The sequence below is a fragment of the Platichthys flesus genome, chromosome 18 (assembly GCF_949316205.1).
Source record: "Platichthys flesus chromosome 18, fPlaFle2.1, whole genome shotgun sequence".
Taxonomy (NCBI): domain Eukaryota; kingdom Metazoa; phylum Chordata; class Actinopteri; order Pleuronectiformes; family Pleuronectidae; genus Platichthys; species Platichthys flesus.
In genome coordinates, this window is record NC_084962.1 from 5,540,096 (window position 1) to 5,561,782 (window position 21,687).

The following is a 21,687-nucleotide window of genomic DNA, read 5'->3' on the forward strand; positions in this document are numbered from 1 at the left end:
GCTCCCGCTGCAGCGCGGGGACTCGCGGCTGCTCGCGAAGGAGACAATCTAACGGACGTGACCGGAGGAGTCGTCGCCGTTTCTCCCCGGAACAGGAAGGAGGAGAAGTGGTCGGTTGAATTAAATAGATTTCAACGTGAAGCGACGCAGACAATAGATGACTTCATCCGAACTGATGGAGCATGTGCAGCGTGGAGGGGCTCCGCGAGCCACCGAGCCGAGTGAGACAAACACCGGGGACAAATGTTAGCCGAGCCGGGGGAACTAGCAGCAACTTTACCTGAGTGCTGTGCCGGGAATTCACGTGTAGCTCCGGGCTCTCCGCTGCTCCTCAGCCCGCTAACAATGAGTGAGTGTCCCGTTCAGCCAGCACCTTCCTCCGGTCTCCTCCCTCCTCCTCCTCCCTCTTTCTCCCTCCTCTCCTCCGTGGGGTCAAGATGGCGTCATTTCAAACATGGGTTCCAATCGAAACCTTCAAAATAAATGCCTTCCCCCCCCGACCTTCTTGGCTCAATGGTTCAAATAAGCTGACAATCAGCTTCATAATGTATTTTTAAAAAGTAACAAACAAACAAGAAACAGCATCAAAATGATCAATTAATTAATTGAAGTATAAATGATCATTTACTGAAAGTTGTATTTACTGTAAATAAAACGTATAAGTGTAGGGTAGTGTAGCGGTGTTATGTTTCTTAATGTATTAACACCCCTTTCATAGAAATTGAAGGGTTTATTTATAACTATTTCATTATAATTATCATCATAAAAAAAAGAAAGATAACCAGTACTAAATAAATGTAATGATGTGAAGCAGTGTTATGTCTTTATATATGTCCCCACCCTTTTCATATGAATATTGGTTTATTTATAACTAATTATAATTATTTATCATCTAGAAAAAAGTCAAGACTAAACAAAAACGAGCACCAAATTATCACCTTTAGACCTTTAGACTATCTACTGAAATTAAATATGTATTTACTGTCAGTTAAAAAGACGAAGTATTTCTTTCTACTGGCAGTGTTAGAAGGGTGGATACCGAATATATATCCATATTTATATATATATATATACATCTAAAATATATATACTATATATATATAAATATATATACTTCGTTTTTATATATATATATTTGCTTCCCCTTCCTTATTTCCAGATCAGAACATTTCCAAATGTTATTCTGAAGGTCAGATCTCCAGGTTTCCGGTTGTGATCTGTCTATGCATGTGTAACTTGACACAGCCCCCCCACCCTCCCCCTACCCTTCTTTCTTCACAGCAGGTTTTCTGTCTTGCGCGCGATAGACCATCCGAGCACGAGCAGGAGGAAAACTACAGCACCTCTACTACTTCTACTAATACAAATACTACCTCTAATAACTACCTCTACTACTACCTCTACTACTACATCTAATACAACCTCTACTACTACCTCTACTACTTCTACTAATACTACTACTACCTCTACTACTTCTACTAATACTACTACTACCTCTACTACTTCTACTAATACTACTACTACAATAGGAATCATTACACACACACATACACACACACACACACACACACACACACAAGCACACACACACACAAACATAACACGTTTTTAAATAAAAATATATTTGTATATTAAACATTCGCAAGACTGAGCCACTGTATTTGTGCACGTGTATTTATTACAACTGCCCTTAAGGATGTTTTTTTTTATATAAATAAACAGTGTATGAGAACATTATGTATTTCCCATGTCTATAAATATCCTAAGGCTCGTCTACAGAGAATGTTTTTGCAGCATCAGAGTATCTGAGGCAGCTGGTCTCTATATGCAGTGTCAGGCCTCCTGAGATATACATTTGTCATCATTAGAGCTGCTGAAGCCTGCACACTCTACCAGGGTTTACTTTTCGGTAACCCCCCACCACCACCACCACCACCACCCTCTGTGTGTGACAGGCCGGGACAGCGTACACTTACTGTTACTATGGATACAAGTAAACTGCACAGGGAAGAGGGAAGAGAAGAGGGGAGTTGTGTGCAGGGACACAAAGGAGAGCAACATGAACAGAAAGTATGTTTAGGAGTTGGATTTATTTCTTTCAGTCGGCTGAGGAGAAGTGATGGTGAGTCAACAACCGCAGGAGTGTGTTTGACTGTCTTATTCACATCTATAACACTGGCATTTTGAGTGTGTGTGTGTTTGTGTCTGATTGTGAGAGCATGTCAAATGTTTGTTTTTTTTCCCAATTCTGCAGAAATAAAGATTGAGCTGCTTTGTTTATTAGGTAACAGTGGAGGGTATTTAAACAAAAGCATCTGACCGGGATCCAGGATAAGCATCTGGCATTATTTATAAGACCATTTTCAGAGTGATAGAAGCTAGTCTGTTATGTAACTTCATATTTATAGCAGGATAGGCATAAGCCTTTGAATACTGGGGCAGGAGCTGTTAAGTGGCATATAGCTGTTTCGTAAACAATGGTGGAAAATGTAAGACGAATGTCGGACACTTTCAAAAATGTGAGAAAAAACACAAGAATCAAGTTTGTTTTGTGTGTAATTTAGCCCATCACTAATCCCTGGCTATTACCAAGAGATGCCACATGCACCAAGGTCACCGAGAAGCAGTGCCGGGATGCAGACCAAACTGAGTGCCTGGACTCCTCTGAACCACCCTGTGACCAACAGCAAGGTTAGAGCCTCTTCAGCCCGGGGACATCTCCTAAACAACTTTTATTTGCAGTGAGATAAAAAAATTCATGTAATGAAATTAGTCTTTAGTTCTTTTGTTCTTTGACCCCATCATAGAGATCATATCAATCATTACCATCAGTGGAATATATATAAACGGCTAGTTTAGTGCTGTGTGACTTGTTTAGTAGATCCAACAGATAAAATCTTTGTAATACATTTTTTAGACAAGTCAATTATGAAGTCAAGTTAAGCTCTAAAACTTCAGTGACAAGATTTTCATGCAGTAATGAGGAACAAAACAATTCTCCAGTTGGTGCCAGTATGAGATAAAAGGTCTTTTGAGCTTAAACATTACACAAGTTACACACCTATCCCTCGTCTCCCTCTTCTCTCTCCCCCTATCCCTCTCTTCTCTCCTCTCTAACCCCAACTTGTCCAGCCAGGCGGCCTCACTCGTTCTTACAATCTAAAGAGCCTTGAAACATGTTGGGATTTGGCTCTATAGAAATCAAATTGAACTCACAAATGGAATATTACACATATAGTTCAGCCCAAAGAATGGGAAACCATTATTTGTTATTAAATTATCCTTATTTTACGTTATAAGTCATTATATATAATCCTCACAGTGAAGTTTGATGACATTTTCCTGTATCTTCTCCTCAATCAGTTGTTTGAAGAGAGACGGACCCTGCTGAAAAAGTGGGTAAGTTTAAATCAGACAAGCAGATATCTACTGACTGCACTGATGGATTGTTAATGTAAGTGAGCACAGTTTGAGTTGTGTCTCAGAATCACAGTTTGAGTTGTGTCTCAGAATCACAGTGTGTGTTCTGTGGAGTCTGTTGTGAGTCCAACTCATTTAATCTGAGATGTATCATGTTTTCTCTCGTGTTGGACAGGTCGACAGGTGGTCTGACACTCAGAGGAGAGCCGTGCTGCAGGACTTTGTGCTGAGCTGTTCTCAAGAGCAGCTGAAGTTCCTGAGTGTCAGTGTGAGCAGGCAGCTCCCCCTGCAGGCCGCAGACCTCACCTGCCAGCTGCCCAGAGCCCTCAGCCTCTACATCTTCTCCTACCTGGACCCCCGCAGCCTCTGTCGATGTGCACAGGTAACACAGGCGGAACATGTTTTTGACCTGTACGGTTATAGACATGGATGATCATTGTGTCAAAACTAACATTCTGTCCCCGTTTCCTATCTTTGGGCAGGTGAGCTGGCACTGGAAGAGCATCGTGGAGCTGGACCAGCTGTGGATGCCCAAGTGTCTGAGGCTCGGCTGGTGCATCACTCGCTCCCTCACGCCCTTCGAGCAAGGCGCCTGGAAGAGACACTACATCCAGACTGTGCAGGAGCTACGACTCGCCCGGCTGCAGGTCAGGAGATCACACATGCCAACAATAGTGTGGCTCAGGATGATAGCACATAGAAAAACAGTGATGAAATGTTTATACAAAGTCTTGTGCCCTCCTCCAGACTGCCCCCTCCCCACAGCAGTTTTTGATTCCAGATGCAACAGTGAACCACAGCAGACATGAAGATCTGGCAGGGGCGGCCCTCCCCACAGAGGAGTGTCCAGTCTCCACTGTCCACCCAGCCGGAAGCAGCCTCAGGTTCGGGTTGAGTAAAGACAAGCAGCCGACTCCCCTTCCTCCATGGAGAGATTCTGACAGACGTCCCAAAGACACACAGCGCTTTAACTACCTGGACAACCTGCCACCTGTTCTACAAGCCCCCAGAGGGTAAGACTGTCTGTGGCAGGTAGAAACTTACCATGTATACACTCTTATCGACTTGATGAAGCTCATCACAGCTACATTCATTCGATAGAATTTAGGGATAACATCAGGATCCAGTCCTTCAGAATAAAATCATTTAAAACGGTAATATGATATAGAGATTTAAATTGATCCTTAAGGAAACATTTGTAGTGAATGTGAACAACTCTGTAGTGTCCATTATGTCCAACAGCAACAAATATATGTATACAAGTCAGAGCACAAAATACAATCCACAGCTGAAATTTGACTTTGGGTCAAATAAGAAAAGATGTGCATTTTGATTGCGTGCATTTCTACAATGTAACCCCTGATAAAAACACATTGAATGCACTTAGGCACAACCAACAGTTATATACAGTAGGTGTACTTACACATTCATCTGAATATGAATAAAGCAGTGGTTCCTCATAGGGGTCAGGACTCCCTGGGGGGATGCAAGACATGATAAAGATGATTTTCTGGAATCAAACAATTCGCAGCTGGTTCAAAAATAAAACATACTAGTCAAATTTAAAGTATAAGCAAACAAATTAACATTAGCCTTCAGAAAGGTGGTAACGACAGCATCAGTTGCATCAGGTGAATTTACAGCAGCACAAGAACCACTGCAAAATGAGCATGTAGGGGAATTCTTTTCCAATATCCTTTGGGTTGACGGGGGTCACAAGTCTCTGACATGATCATTTCGGGGGTTTTGGGCTGGACATTTTTGGGCACTTTTGTTCTATAGTCTCACCATCATTGCGTACCACTGTGCTGATGTTTTCACCTTCCTCAGGTCACAGAAGTTAGAACTGTGTTGCCTGCAAAATAATGACGATATTATTCATGGCAATAATTGGCTGATGGGCCTTATTCTTTTTTCAAAGGCGCTGAATATCCTGCTGTCTTCTCTCCACAGGCAAACGGACATCACAGCTCCCACCGGCCGAGGCAACACATCGGCGTCAGTCGACGGCAGAAGGAACTCGCTGTCTGAGGCCACTTACAAGCTCCGCAAAGCCAAATCTCTGGTAAAGCACGTTCCATTCATCATGGCCGCCATAGCCCCACCATGACTGTGACCTCCTTGTCTGAATCAAAAGGAGGCGATTAAACGTGGAGGATTCTCTGGAGACGGCGCAACCAGCAGGCATCATGTATTATGGAGCAGAATTTACACAGCTATGCATGTTAATGACGAGCTGCTGGAAGAGGGAGGTGATTGGGGGGGGGGGGGGGGGGGGGCACAAATCATGCTGATGATGGGGTTTGAGGAAGGGGAGGGGGGGTGTAAAAGGTGAGATAGGGGACACTACCGAATTTAATATTCAGGCTTTGGTGAAGCCTGAATATTAAATTCAGGCTTCACCTGAATTTAATATCAGGTTGGTGATTTCAACATTTGAAATCACCAACATGATTTCAAATGTTGGTGAAATCATCTTACATTTATTTTAAAGCCCACAGCAACGATTGTTAAATAAACCACTATACCAACACTCTTAGATATTTAAGTAAATACTTTTTCAGAATTTCTTTTTAACTGAACACATGGCTGTCAAGGAAACCCCAGTTCTCTGAGAGCTTTCATCCTCCTCCTTAGATGTTCCTCAGTTCTGGCGGAGGACCCAAACATCCTCCTCCTCCTCCTCCTCCTCTTCCTCCTTCTCATCATCATCAGGCCAAAATCAAGGAGACCACCAGGAGCCTGCTGAGCCTGGCCCAGTGGAATGCTGGGGTCCGTCCGGGGCCGGTAAGGTCGGCGGTGCCCCGGCTGAGCGTGGAGGCTCTCCGGGCGTCCCAGCGCTCACATCGGAGCTCTCCCAGTGAGTAGTCACAGCTCCTCCACTCCTCTGGGCTGAATGTGATGCAACCACACAGCAACGCATTCAGGACAAACTGTGGATTACAAATGACTGATTCTGCAAGAGAGTCCCAGCCTGAATGCAGTTTGTGTGTTTTATAACTTAAGGCTTCATTATTTCAGCATTTGAAAACTGCATCTGGCAACCCTTATTACATATATATTCAATTGTTTTCTTTCAGAAATTGATGTCCAATTAGGCTGAGCTGTTAATAATTCTAATGCAAAACAAACCAACAAAATTACGAGAATAGTTTTATTTAATATAAATACAGCATCAATCAAACATCCACACCTCCACAAAATATATTCTTATTATTTCTTTCGAAATGAAGAGAGAGCCTCCACAACACTGTCTCCAGCCCCTTTATGGTTTATGGTTAGTTTTAATAACTGAGTCAAACGTTTTGGCAGTGATCACTCAAATAATTAATTGTGTTGTGTCCTTTTTATATTATCTGGTTTCCACGATTCTGTTTAATGTGAACAGGCAGTGTTTTTTCAAAAGCCCAGTTCAATCTGGGGAGTATAAGAGAAACTCATTTAAAAATAGCTGTTAATACAACCATCTGATTCTGGTGATGTTTACTTCACCTTCAGTTTTTTCATCGTTCTGCTTTGTACTTGGTTTCAAAATGTTAACTTTAATTAATGCAGGTGCAGTAGATGTCAGGCTGATCGTTTCACTGTATGCTAGTTTGATTTCACCTAAACAAATCATTACAGCAGGAAGTCTAATATGACACACATTTATGTTTGTGAAGTTGATACAATTACTTACAATTACAGATGTTGGTTTATTGTGTACATTCGTTAAACTATAAGTTTTCTTATAGTTATTTCTCTAAATCCTTCCCAGGTGTACCACTGTTTGAAGTACCTTCGTGGACTTGGCCTGCTTCACAAGCAAGATGATGAAGAGCAAAGAACATCGCCCCCATCAGGAAGACATCAGAACTACGTTTTTAGGACACAATCCAACGCATGCTGCGTTTCACAGGTGCGATTTATTTAGATGGATGGAGAGACAGACAATTGTAAAGAGCACTTTTAGAGACTAACGAAAAGGTTTCAATCCATCTCTAATAAAAATACACGAATGAACACGATTTTTCGTTTTGTACATGTTATTATTTTTGGCTGAATCAATAAATTCATCAACAGTTTTGCCAGGGGGGCGTGTTGTTTGTGAATTTTTGTAATTTCAACTTCTGACTATAATGCATACAAATGTATATTTTCTTGATGTATGATTTATATTTTTTTTTATTAGAAATTGGATTACAAACCGCTGACCTACAATCACTAAGCTAATATTTTACCATCAGAAATATAAAATTCTAAACCGAACAACATTTTTCTGCTTTTGCATAATCTCTTTTGTGCTCCATGAGGTAATCATGGACTAGTGTTTTTCAGATTTATTTTACAAATTTAAATTGAAGTTAGAGCAGTTGAGCCTAAAATTATATATATATATATATATATATATATATATATATATGCTCTAGGTTAGAAAGCCAATGGACACGTAGAATGTGTAAGAAATGTACCACCTTTATTATCCAATCCATATTTCCCATACAGAACGCAATACAAAGCCAAAGCCATTTATATAAACAGAGAGTCCAAACTCCAGAAACATTAAACAGTAACTGTCAAACTGTCAGTTTAAGACAAAAAGAAAAAAGAGATTTTTTCTCAGTATTAAAAACATTTTGCATTCAACACACAGTAGCATATCATCAGCAAAGAGGGAAGCTTTGTGTACATCAATCATGACAGAAGACCTTAAAAAAACAGAACACTTCAGTCAGACATGAAATATCAGTATCATACGTACACCTCACTTTAAGCCTCAATCATGTAGTTTTCACTTGTTGCATATAAAACATTGCATCAAAAGTATGGCTCACACACACACACAGACATATATATTACTAAATACAAAAGGGTGAAAAATAAACAATACCTTTTTGAACGCTAGATACCTGACATGTTAATTTAATAATGATGTGTTAATCCAAGGGAAGGAGTGTGTGTGTGTGTTGTACAGAGGAGGCTATATGTGGCTTTATGAAATTAAATGAGAACAGGTGGCACAGGTTTAATGCTAATAGTTGTTAGCTTCACAGAGGTGATGAAAGTCATGAAGTGAAACAAATCAGTCCAGTTGTTCCTCTTGAGCAGTTGAACAATTTAACCAAAAATGGATAGGAGGTATTTATTATCCGTATCCTTTAATACAAACTAATTCTGACCTTCATCAACTTTACAGAGAAAGTGAACCACAATAGAAAACAACAGGTGATGAGATTGTCCGACCATGTGAACGAGGTTAGTTTGATCAGGTTAGGAGCAGCTAGAAGCGGAGGAACCGAGGGACAATCAGGAATGTCCGGTTGTCATATTAGTCAAATGAGCTGGGGTATCAGAAATACACAATGAGTCTTCTATGATGAGCGACAATGACACACAGCTGCCTGCAGGCCTCAAGACTTGAGTCAATCTTCTTAATTCAAAAATCCAATTTAAGGCCAATTGTGTGTATTTAATTTCAAACTATCAGCTGTTAGGTTGTGAAATTTGTGATTTTATTTATCTGAGACAATTGTTTTACGAGGGCTCTCTACACTTAGATGTTGCTTTAATCGTTTCACAATGTCAACATTTATATAAAAAAATTAATAACCTGGTCACATTTGTCTCTCAGTAGCTGAATTTCACTGAGAGATTAAAAAAAGTTAAAAAGTGTTCACATGAGAACACATTTATTTTGGATTAAATAATTTTTTGGCCTTTGTTCGGGGGAAATGAATTTTCCGTAAAAAAAAGTAGTAAAAAAAAGGCAAAAACACACAACTATCATTCAGAGCACTGTCACAGAACAATTAAATACAATATTTGTTTGGTTGATTCGATTGTGATTTATCATCACAGCGTTTTCAATCAGCAAAAGCAAACGTTGACATACAGAAACCTTTTGACTGTTTAAAGTGGATCTATTTTTTTTATACAACAGCTAAGTATAAAAAGAGAAAACACCCAAATGCTTTGAACCATTTCATCAACCCGATCAATCCCTTATCTGCTTCAACATTTAGCCCCTCAATGCAACAGAAATGTCCACTCATCATTGATTAGTATCATCCTGTCATTGAATGTCATTCTTTGTAAATCAAGTGAAAACATAGAATCAACTTCACTTTTTCTAGAAATGAGTCATTGCGATATAAACGAGAACCTGTTTGAGAATTGAATTTTCCTGCTTCAGAAAGAGATTTATTTTGCTTCAAAAACATCAAGTACAATTTTGACTAAAATCTGAACGCTACACTTATTCCATTGTCAAACACACGATTGACAAGAATTAAGGAGATTTTCACGCTGCCTTGTTGATTTATGTCCAAGTGCTGCTTTGCAAAGCTCGGCTCTAGAATAAGGCTGAACGGTTTCCGTAATTTGTGCTTTGACAGCTGTTAACAGTAGAGGCAATTCACGGATTGCTTTCATTTTTTTTGTTTGCAAAGTACAAGGTACATGTTCTGCGGGTTTCAATAACTTGGAGGGAATGACTATGCAAATACACACAAGTATTAACATCGAGTCTTTTTAAATAATGTAAACATATACATCTTATTTGAGGTCAGAGCATCGATCCTCTTCATATCTATCTATATTTTTTAAAAAGAGCAAATATTACTGGAGCATCGTCCGGATGTTCTTCGGCGTGGACTCGTCATTCAGGTGTTTTGTGGTGAATCTGAAAGGACATAAGAAAAAAATTATATTAGTATGTCACTAGCAAGACTGCTGTGTACAACCACTTACACAGAGCGAATGGAACCTACTTGAGGGCATTCAGGAGGCCTTCTACGTTGTCTGCTGGCTGGTCCTTCAGGACCTTTATGCAGCCTTTCATCTGAGATGACATCAACAGATTTAGAATGAGAGCACAGAAAATCAAGAACCTGGTCTGCTTTACTCATTTGTACAACTTAAATCAGAGTGGCTCATCTCTGGTTTTACCACGGTGCAGTAATACAGCACTGGCAGTGGTAATGTATTTACAGCAGATATGCAGCAGGGGGTGCTGTTGGTGAAAATAGTTGAAATGTCATATGCCTAGTCATGCTTGGTCTTCAGTGAGATGCAATACACACAGTATAGGATAATGTAGGTTATGTGTATGAACAGCTCATGTTGATTTGTGCGAGTTACTCACTATTAAAGTTTATTTTAATAAAATTAAACAATTGCAGTGTTGTACCACCTGTGGACATCTGCATTTATCTGGGAGATTACTACTGTTCTGTTGAATACAGTGTTTCACATATTGATTCATTTGTGACAGTCAGCCACAATATTGGCATTAATATAGCATATTGATTATGTCATATTTTGTACTTTTTAAAGTAGGTTAAATATCATATAAGTATAATGCAAACTGCATACAACACATTACTCCCAGCTCTCTAAAACAAAAAGCATATCTCAAACATATCTGATCATATCAACTGCTTTTTGGGAAATTTGTGTCTCTGTGTGAGTGTGTGTGTGTGTCTTACGTCTATCTTGGAGGACTTGTTGAAGGCACCGTTGGGGTGGACGTGGTCGTAAAGAATGATGACCCCGACCATGACCCTCATGCAAAACAAGAGCGTTTCGTCGCTGCTAAAACGACTCGAATATTCTCTAGAAAAACAGAAAAAGAGAAACACACAGGATCAGAAAAGAAAGAGATTAAATGGTGAGAGAACTGAAAGCTAAGGATTTATTTTAAATAATCTATACAGGCAATTCCTTATTTATCGCACTTTGATAAATACATGTGCGCATTCTGTACACTGAGCTGTGTCCTTGAATACTAATAATAATACTTGAAATCAGGATTTGCACGTTCACACATCAATTGTCTGTAAAGTCTTCAAATTTCAACTGGCTTTTAAATCCACAAACAAGCTGATCTCCCTTGATTAAATCTACAACTTTTTGGTAATGGTTGACTACTACTAAAAAGCACTAGTCATGAATGGACCATTGTGTGTGCATGTGTGTGGCAAAAATGTGTAACTCACGGTGTCTCCAGCATGACTTTACAGATGCTGGCCATGGTGCTGAGACAGTCCGTCGTATTCTCCAGTGGAAGAGTCTTGTTCTATAGAAAACAGACACACAGCGGGCACATTATTACACAACTTATAGAACTATACAGGTTTTCTGAAATCATCATCCTCTATAAGTGTGAATCAGTGTAAATGTGAGTAAAAACATTTTCAGTCAGCACCGGGGGCACCAAGATTAATCCATTTGCATGACGACAATGAATGCTACATATTTTGCTTTTGTTCATATATAACATTGTTACTGATATACAAGCAACTGAATTAGAATCAAGAAGTGTGACAACTGTACGGTAACAATAGAAATAGCTAGTGTTCTCACCTCTGTCACAAAGTTTGTGGTTGCGTTGCTGAGTGTTTTCAGCATGGGCGTGGCCTCAGCGTAAAACAGAGACATCCTGTTGGCCATCTCGTTGTTCACTTCACTCTCAATGTCCAACTTCAGGTACAGAAACAAAGAACAAGATGAAGGTTTGTTTTTTCTACTAAGGAGAGGAATCATCCCTACACTGCTGGAAAAGTAGTAGTATTATCATTTTTTCACAATAACTACATTTTTAACAGTAGTAGCAACAGTGTGGTGAGTTTGGCCTATTTCTGGATTTTGATTTGACGTGAAAGACATATGAACACAATTTACAGATTTATTATGTCATTCTGTTTGCTGTTTTAAACAATGCATATAGTTAATATAGGAATATCATAGTCTGCTGTTACACAAGTTTAAACATGTGAATTTAAAATCCCCAGGAAAATAAAGGCAGTCACCACAGAACAAGCGAATGTAGATCTGAGCTAGTTATAATTTCTTGACAACTCACATTCATGTTGTTTATTCTGTTTCGACTGATTGTTCTTCTGTAGTAGCTGAAGTCGTTCTGGATGGCAGGAATTCTCATCTGAAGGAAAACAATTAGACATTTAGCAATAAATGTTAAACACATTATTTCAAACAAGCGTGCTGTGTGTGTCATGTGACCAAGACTGTGGCCCTGTTCAGACCTGGTATCAACATCACTTTCGCACTTCAAACCCGATATTAAATTGTGTCCTGAATGAGTCTCTAGTTAACACTTGTGTTAACACGATTTCCCTTTCACACACTATATGCAAATAAAGACATACATCATCTGTTTAAACTTCATGATGATTTTCACTTTAGCCAGTCTGAGTTTACAAGATAATATACACTATATTTTTAAATATATATAAATATGGTGGTTGTCAGTGTGTTTGTGTGCTAGTGTGAGAAAACAGAGCCAGGAGGGACTGTGCACAACAGCAGTCGCAGCAGCAGCAACCACATAGAGTTGAAATAACATTTTAATAACTATGGGGGGAAAAAAGGTCTATAAGTGATGTTCAGTTATAATTTTGTGGAGATGGCCAAAGATAAATCGCTATACCTGAAAACGTTTTGGAATCATTATGAAACTGTAACAGCTGACGAGGCGTTCCCTCGTGTTGGGCCAGACCACATTATGTTCACAGAGTGAAAAGAATGTGGTCACAAGTTATCGGATCTCAAATGCATCTTTTAGACATGTTGGGTGCGTTCACTCCTGAACATCAAGCTGTCAACTTGTGAACTCAGGGAGATGTTGATTCTTGGTCTGAAAGTGTGTGTGTGTGTGTGTGTGTGTGTGTGTGTGTGTGCGTGCGTGTGTCTTTTTAGCGGACCTTGAGCTCATCGAAGCGCAGAGTGAAATGGAGGATCTCCGCAAACTGTTTGGCCAAGGCCTGCTCCCTCTCCAGGTGCTGAGTGGGCGTGAAGGGCGAACACGTCAGCGACTCCAAAAGACTCTGCAGACCCTCCTCTGTAGACAGGCACACATTAACTCAATTAATAAACATGCAAAGATTGTGAAAAATATATTTATACTAATTATTCAAAATATAAACCCTATTAAAAAAGAACTGATGATACCGACACTTTAAATACAGAAAGGTAAGATGTGCTGTGAACATACCTAATCTAAGAGAGAAACTGTAGAACTTCTTTAGTTTGATGACCAGCGGGCAGACAGAGTTCCACGCTCGCTCCTGCAGCCTGAAGTCGTTAGGGTTTTGAATTGCCTTGACAAAAACAAGAAGGAGGACCACGTTAGAAAACATCCATGATTGATGCCATAATGATCATCAACCTCAGGTGCCACATAAACTGTGTGTGCTGTGGAAAGGATTTATCTAAACTAAGCTCTGATACATGACTAGGGCACTGCTGTTCTGCACAATCAAAATATTGAAGTGCATATTATCTGAATGGTGAGTAAAGACAACTAACGAAAAAAAGAGACGATCAGTCTCAGTGGATATTGCCGTTGCTCTGTGTAACGAGCATGAGCCAGAAAAACCAGCTGCAATGGCCACTATATATTAGATTCTCTACCTTCTATTAATACTGCTAGATCCAATTACAAGTTCGCTGCTAAATTTACAGACATATTTGGTTAAACAAAAGTTGTGTTGAAGGAGTTTTTTTTTTTTAAATTAGGGGGAAAATAGCTGTTTAAAAAATATCCTCAGTAGTGTAGACAAGGCCTTATACCTCCTGCAGCTGGTTTGGGAAGAATTTTGACAGAAGGCGAAAGTAAAGCAAACTAATGTGCATCACATTTGTAGGAACTTCAGTAAAATTGCTTGGATGCAATTTCTGAACAATGTTTCATTTTCATTGTGGAAATAAGAAAAGAAATGAGGAATCCATAGTTGAGTATATTCATGTTTTTAGCAGTTATTTTCTTTCCTTTGGTTGTTTGCTTAAACTTTAGAAACATTGAGGCAATGAATTATGTAAACTTAAATAACAGCTGGACTCTAACATTTTTGAGCAGTGTATTCTGGTCTTTCTTATTTTGTGAAATAAAAATAAAGTATAAAAGATAGGATTTCATCCCTGCTCAAAGTTGGTTTATCGTATGAACCTGCGTTGGAGCGCTGTGGTGTTCTGTTTTGCATGCTCCTTACATCTCTGATCTCCTGGCCGGCTCCTTTATAAGACTGCAGACCCAACAGGATGTTCTCCGAGTCCTGGAGGACCGAGTTCACCTGGTTCCACACGTCTCGCTCTCCTTCTGTCGGCTGTGCATCTAACAAAGTAGCACACACGCGTGAATACACACGTATATGCTGACAAAAAACCTTCACCATCACAACAATTACATCAGCTAATAGCAGTCTGACTATTCAAACACATCACAAAGCTATTAATTGTAGCCTTTTCACATCAAGAATCCGATTCTGACTGATTTGTCACTGTACAAATATTAAACTTGAACTTTTTATTGCACAATCGCACATTCAATTTTCATTGATGTGTAATGGCTTTAGCTACAGTAATAATGACTGAGTGTTCAATCATGATGAAACACTAACTGGGGAAAACAGGCTTGTGTGCTGAATGCTTTTGCCAATAATAGTTAACCCTTAAATTTGGTTGCTCTCCTTCTGAAAAGCTATCATTTAGAAGATGAGTAAGAAAGAGAAAAATAACTAAAAACATTCAGCACAATGAACCATGTGTATCTGGGTCAAATCTAAAACCAGTTTCACTTGAGTCAACATTTTCTGCTTGTGGCACACAGTGTAGTTAGTATATCCAAATACGTGTCCATCGACAGTCAGCCCCCAACATTTGCTGCCTTGAGCTCAGAGGAGCTTTTAATTTTAAATAAAAAAACTTAAATATTATGCATGTGCTAAAAAATATGAAAACTACACTGATGCCACTTGAACATGATTAAACAGCAATTAGAGAACTCACTGGAATCTTTAAAAGGAACCAGATGTACATGTCAGTAAGTAAATACACTAGAGCTGGATGCATTTTCTGCATCTTGTTTCAAAAGATCCTGTGTTTCTTGTTAACTTTAAGAATAAAAACTAATTTTGAGAGTATTTCAAGGCAGGGATATTTGGAAGCTGACAGTAAAAGAACAAGTAATAAGATATTCAGTATATATTGAAAAACCTAACATGTTCTTTTAGTGCTTTCAGTCGTACATAGTACAGTAGAATTGTGTCACTGCTTAAATATTTTAAGTGTGATTGCAGGCGACTCACTCCAAAGCATTATGCTGTGAGCTCTTATAGAGACATGGAGCGGCAGAAGAACCTTGTTTAAGAGCCATGAAACTAATGAATATAGGTTTTAAAAGTGTGAAGGAATGTGCATGTTTTTTTTTTTTACTGCGAATGAATGATACAAATTAATTATTTTTTTTTTAATCTACCATAAGGCCATGCCTGCAAATATGTCTTAACATAAACATAAATTATTTGCAAGGGTCTGAGGCCCTTCTCTCCCTGAACAATCCAAAAATGTGTTGGGAAACTTTTTGTGTGAGCTATCGTGACCTCCATAATAAAATACATAATTCTAAGTTGTCTGCAGGCAGAATACAGGCTCTGGCTGTCATGACCCCAGAGAGTCAACTCTGCAACAACAGCTCTAAATATAGAGCATCACTGACATTAAAACTCAGCGTATGGGGTCTGTTTTGCATTTCAAAACCCTTCCACACCCATCATTTCCTCTTTGCTGAATAAACACAGCTTGAGGTTTGCTACATTGTGAGTGCGTCTGAGGTGCCATAGCGGAGGCGTATTGTGTTATTTTTATTTTACTTTTTTCTGTGGGAGGTTTTAGAAAAAAAAGACAAAGGCAGATTTTTTGCTGCATTTAAAAAATGATCTACATTGTCTATTTTATGTGTAGCAGAGCAGTTTTAACGTTATGAAATGTAGAGAAATGTTTTCAGCATTTATATATATTGAACTAATACTGATGTCATTAATTGGTGACTACACATAACTGTGCAGGAAGCGAAACAAGACTAAAGATAAAACACTGATCTCTAATATGTTAGTAATTACATTATGCCACATACATATGCATCAAACTTGCCCTATTGTAGGTGAAGCTAAAGGGTCATACATGCAGACAAGTTAGTATAAACTGACAGCAAAGGTCAAGGGTCAGCTCCATTCTTCTTCATTTTGGCATACAGAGAATAGATTTTTAAAACGCACTGAAATCAATCATGAATTAAAATAACAGCCTTCAGAGGCAGCATTAGAAATTCAAAGGAGAAAGGTTGATGATTAAATTGCTGAATAGGCTGACCCCTGACCAGTCAGAGCAGGGGAGAAGGAAAAATGAATTTAGGGATGCAGAAGGGAGGGGTTGGCCTAGCACAAGGTAAAGCATTAGCTCTTCTCACTTTCAAAGTCAAGGAAAAAGTTTGGCCCCTGTTCAAGCTCTGTGCAAGTGAGCACATTTAATAGATTCCCCATTTGGTTTCTGCAAGAGAGAAAAAAGGAGGGAAGAGAAAAGAAGAAAAGAGTGTGTGATGTTAAGAAGTCATCAAATAAAGTTACGTGAACAGAAAGGGAGATAATAGCTGAAATAGCAAGCGGTCATTACTGAGTGGAAGAAAAAGAAAAGGGGGAGAAGGCAGAGGAAAAAGAAAAGGGGGAGAAGGCAGAGGAGAAGAGATTGGAGCATAAGATAGATAGATAAGCAGAGTCCGTCACGGGTTCGTCGTCGGGAGCAGAGCCTGCTAACAGGGAGGAAAATGCTGAGCCGGACACAAGCCCCCCCTCCCCATATCTGTCTCTTCATCCATCTTTTCTCCCTTTGTTCCTCTCTTTGGCCAGACTTACTTTCAAAGTCCAGGAAAAAGTGTGGATAGTTCTCTATTTCCCTTGTTAGGACTTTAAGCAGGTTACCCATCCCAGCAAACCTGATGGTCGAAATACAATGGTTAAAACAGGAGACAAAAAAAAAACAACATAAATAGGTACATTCACACAAATTGTATTTATGTGAAGGTAACTTTGTACATGACACAACAAGTTCAAATGAAATTAAAATGTCTTCATCGCAAACATATGCTTCGTACCAGACAGAGGTTGTTTCTTTCTGTTTGGAATGATGATTTATCAAAGTGAATAGATTCCTTTTAAGCTCAGGTATTATTTATTATATTATTTTGTCTGACCTACAGCTTCAAAACCCAAGTTTGTTCAGTTTGCTATAAGTAAACAAACCCCAGCATGCATTCATATTTGAGAGGCTGAAACCAAAAAGGAATCAATGTGTTTTATAATATTACTTTGAGATTAAAGGTCTCACAGCTCTTCCCTATTTCCCGCTCGAAATTCTTCACATTTAAAAATAAATATAACTTCAAAGACTCAAAAACTTAAATTTCTCATTAAAAGTTTGCATCTGTCAAAGGCTTTCGAGTTGATTCCTGTTCGGGATCAATTGGATCTTAACTTTGTTTTCTTCTCTACAATATGTGGTCTCAGTGCTAGTAGCAAAAGACTAATAACATCCTGAAATAGACCAGGAAGCAATCTGGATAATGGCAGCTTGATAAAAATGAAATTCTCTGTATGAATGGATGGACCTGATGTCTTCTTTTTTCAAGGGACTACAAAACCATCCTTACTGCTCAACCCCAATTCATCTCCTACTTCGAATTTTTTACAAACAGGAAAACAAAATGCATCGGACTGAGTGACCAATATTCCTATGCATAATGATTATAATTGGATGACCAATTGAAGAAATAAATAAATACAGACTTGGTGTGCAAAGAGTAAATTGACTTGACTAATCCTGTGAGGTCAGTTCTCCTCAGTCAATTGCATTATCTTTAAATGAAAATCGGACTTAAATTCATGCACATAAAAATGAACGCTATTTCTGTTCATTAATAGTTTGTTTGTATATTGATCAGATGTTGGCACACACAGCAGGAACTTAGTTATAGAGACAAGTAATAATTATTTTATTTGAATTGCATTGTGTACTAGTGGAAGTCACATTCTGCAGCTTTTCGTATTCTTCCTCGCCAGTAAAGAGGCGGATAAAGCAAAATATCCTCCCGCTCTCACTGAACACAACTCCCGAGGTTCTGAACCAGCTTCTCTGCTCTTTTGGATTCTCTCTGAACGTGACCAAACACGGGGAGGGAGTCGTAAATAGCAGTTACACTATAAAACCTTTTTATTGGAGGCAGGAGGCAGAAGGCAGGTAGCAATTTTCTGGTGAAAAGTTTACCTCACCAGCCTTGGAGGGTGGTCACAAACTCTGTAATCACAGTAGGCCTCAAACTTACAATATACATGAAGCCATGATTGCGGTAAAAAGAAAGAACGTCACAGTATGTCAGGTTTACGCAAAGGGAACCAGTGTGACCTTCAAAAAACTACCAGACGTTACATTCATGACAGTTGGAAAACAAAACTTGTTATTTGAATCTGTCTATTAAGTATTTGTAAATGACTGTGTAGTTGAAAACTCATACCGTACAGAGGAACTATAAGATCACACTGGCTTATCTTTCATACACACAGAGACTCAACTTCTCTTTCGCTTCCAACTTGGTGTGAAGTGAAAACAAAAGAGTCACTGTGCTCACATGATACTCACACTGCATTTCTCTGCACAGCTTCCAGCAAACTGGCAACTATTTTCTCTTGCGGTATTCATTCCTCATCTTGCATTCATCATCTATTTATATGTACATCACAAACTAGATAAGATGGTCTGCATACTGATCCTGCACGAACAGCTTTGAGTCAGGAGAATCTCGAAACCTTAGCACGTCTTTGATTATCAATTTCATGCAGCAAATATGGAGTTTTGATTAAATAGAGAAGTAAACCACAAGGGGGCAGTGCTGGTTTATTTTTACATTTCCTTGAAAAGGAAAGTTGCAGTGTAATGGTGGCATGTTGGTACATGTGCAGCAGCAGTTGCTTTAGCTAAGGAGAAACCTAACCTGCAGCCACAAAAAAGTGTCTCACTTTAATCTCCAGCCAAACTACAGATCTGCTTCCTGCAGGCACAGTTTTCCATGACAACTGGCAGTCAGGTCTGTCAGAGACAACGACCAGAGAGCTTCTCAGTAGCAGCAAACAATGGTTCTGGTTTTTATTCGCCACGGACAAAGTACAATAACAAAAATGATTCAATATAAATGATAATACTTAACAGTAAGGCAAAAAATGTGTTCTTGCTTTATCGTGACCTTTCATTAAAAGGAATATTCCAGATGTTTTCATTTATAATTGAAAATCTCATGATTTTTAAGCAACAAAAATGTATGGCAAATCTCATGTACTATGTTATCATAACTTGTCATTTCCTACACTTTAGAGAGGAGAATTATAAAACTGAATCATGTGTGTGTTTGCGTACGCTTTCCACATTTAAATCTTGGAGGTTATGGGTAGGGCTGTGCGATACAGAAAAACATCTTATCACGATAATGTTTTTCATATCAGCCGATTTCCATATATAGTGCGAAATAAATCGAACCCACTTATTCATACAAATGTTTTTAATTTAATAAAATAATTTCTATTTCTATTTATTTATTCTCGTGTCTACCACATACTTTTGTTCCTGGATAAACAAGGTGTCACTTCTTTTCGGCAACAAAGAAGTAAGAACACTGCATTGCATCATAATCTGTGAAAAGAACTGCAGGAGTGTGTATGTGTGTGTGTGCGTGTGTGTGTCCCCGCTTGTCTCTGTTCCTCTTCACACACACAAACTGATAATCACATGGGATATTAACCACGTAGTCCTTTATTCTATAATATTTATTAATCGATGGTGTTGGATTATGACCCTAGATCGTTTCGGTCACTTTACCCTGATGTCCTGACCGTGCCCGGCACATAAACGTCTCGTGTACAGTAGCAGGTTTAAAAATCTCATAAAGTCTCTAGCGAATCAAACAAACACAATTAAAATCCTGTACGAGTTCTAATAACTAGTGATCAGTGATGATGTTGGTGTAAAGTGAGTGCAGGTCAAAGGGGGAGTGGTGAGAAAGCAGACTCCGACAGCACGACTGTAATTATCGCCATTGTTTTATCGCCCAGCCCTATGGGTAAGGTTCGGTTTAGGGTTGGCAAGTTACAACTACATTTCTGCTTCTGTTCACAAAGAAAACAATGATTTAGAGCGACACAGATTTAACACATCAGTTACATCTGTCTCCACATTTATTAAAGAGTAAGCAATATATGAGGTTTACAGCGTTTGTAATAGAGAGAGGGATAAAGACAATATCTGGGTAAAAACTTTATAAACACATATCTGAGAGGCAAGTCTATAAAGCTCTATTTTAGTCAGATGAAGTTTAACCCCGTCGCATCCTCTCAGAAAAGTTGCCAAATGCATTAGTCACAGAAACACTGGTTCACAGTTAGAGGCTGAGTCTTGAATGAGTTTTTGTACCACATTTCTAATCCTTCTCGCAAATCCGATAGTGACACCCTTTGTAACACGCAGGGTAAACCAACACTGATGCTTCATCTGAATGGCTTTAAGCCCATCACCTGACCGTGCCTCTAAACCTTTGTCGTGACCCGAGATGAACACAGGTCAAAAGATTGGATGAGAGTTTATTTAAAAGCTATTAACAACTTTCAAATCCTGGCAAGACACAAAAAAGGGATGCGGGATCACCAGAGAGCGTGCAGAGAAACTTAGTTATGCAACGTTATTCAGTGGAACTGAAGGGTTTAGCAGTAATGTGCATTAAACCACAGTTGCAGATTTAAGTCTTGGAAAAGAATATCTACAAGACTATGACAGGACAAATACAAGCTGAATGGTCATGCAAACGGTAAACTGATCTACATTTTCTGTGTTAACCCACACTTTCACATCCCCTAGTTTCACAGAATCATAAACTCCCCTGATACGAGATTTCTTTGAATCTCAACTCCAGACAGGGAAGGAAAAATCACGCAGGGAATTTTCTTGTTCGCTCGGTTCCTCTTTCACAACCACGTATCAATATTGCTGCACTGAGAGTGGAAACTTTGACTTTCCTCTTTTCCATAGTATTTACTACCAGCTGACATGGCTTAAAGTGAATTGAAATAGCACATTGAGTTTAGTATATACAGTGAGGGAATATTTCTGTGAAGAATGTGCTGTGGGTGCAACTAAAACCTTTAAAGAAGTAAGTATTGGAGACAAAAGGTATTTCCCTATGATTCATTTACAAGAAATTCTTATTTTAAAAGAAGTTAGCGTAAGATGTCTGTTCAAAAAGAAACCGTTAAAATCAATGATTAAAACAAAGTTGTCCAAAGGGCTTTGAAGGCAAGGTCAGAGATTTGTGTGACTGGGGAACTACTGTTTATTAGCCTGTCAGTCAACTGCTGTTCTTGATCAATGACCTGCCTTTCCATTATACAAGTTGTTCTC

At 39.0% G+C, this 21,687-nt stretch overlaps 2 protein-coding genes across 5 annotated transcripts in view; one reads left to right on the forward strand and one right to left on the reverse strand.

Annotated features, from left to right (window-relative positions):
• The first annotated feature begins 2,020 nt into the window (after positions 1 to 2,020).
• fbxo16 (F-box protein 16) lies at positions 2,021 to 7,491 on the forward strand. Of its 2 annotated transcripts, XM_062411658.1 has the most exons (9): positions 2,021 to 2,122; positions 2,594 to 2,691; positions 3,364 to 3,399; positions 3,596 to 3,802; positions 3,903 to 4,067; positions 4,168 to 4,433; positions 5,374 to 5,485; positions 6,058 to 6,280; positions 7,178 to 7,491. In XM_062411658.1, the coding sequence occupies exons 2-9, from the start codon at positions 2,596 to 2,598 to the stop codon at positions 7,231 to 7,233; spliced, it is 1,161 nt and encodes a 386-aa protein (XP_062267642.1). In that variant the 5' UTR covers positions 2,021 to 2,122; positions 2,594 to 2,595; the 3' UTR covers positions 7,234 to 7,491. The 2 variants fall into 2 exon arrangements, with proteins under 2 accessions (XP_062267642.1, XP_062267643.1); XM_062411659.1 differs by lacking the exon at positions 2,021 to 2,122 and having other exon boundaries at positions 2,574 to 2,691.
• A 364-nt stretch (positions 7,492 to 7,855) lies between these two features.
• fam49a (family with sequence similarity 49 member A) overlaps positions 7,856 to 21,687 on the reverse strand; it is a 33,982-nt gene continuing 20,150 nt past the window's right edge. For 2 of the 3 annotated variants that reach the window (XM_062411324.1, XM_062411323.1), the window contains 10 exons: positions 17,106 to 17,185; positions 14,409 to 14,530; positions 13,412 to 13,517; positions 13,122 to 13,258; positions 12,263 to 12,340; positions 11,764 to 11,880; positions 11,397 to 11,476; positions 10,887 to 11,013; positions 10,170 to 10,240; positions 7,856 to 10,081 (listed from right to left, as the gene is read on the reverse strand). In XM_062411324.1, coding sequence (XP_062267308.1) covers positions 10,018 to 10,081; positions 10,170 to 10,240; positions 10,887 to 11,013; positions 11,397 to 11,476; positions 11,764 to 11,880; positions 12,263 to 12,340; positions 13,122 to 13,258; positions 13,412 to 13,517; positions 14,409 to 14,530; positions 17,106 to 17,175 — 972 coding nt within the window. In that variant the 5' untranslated portion in view covers positions 17,176 to 17,185 and the 3' untranslated portion in view covers positions 7,856 to 10,017. Of the gene's footprint in view, positions 10,082 to 10,169; positions 10,241 to 10,886; positions 11,014 to 11,396; positions 11,477 to 11,763; positions 11,881 to 12,262; positions 12,341 to 13,121; positions 13,259 to 13,411; positions 13,518 to 14,408; positions 14,531 to 16,663; positions 16,744 to 17,105; positions 17,186 to 21,687 lie in introns of all 3 variants that reach the window. The other variant, XM_062411322.1, reaches the window with a different exon arrangement.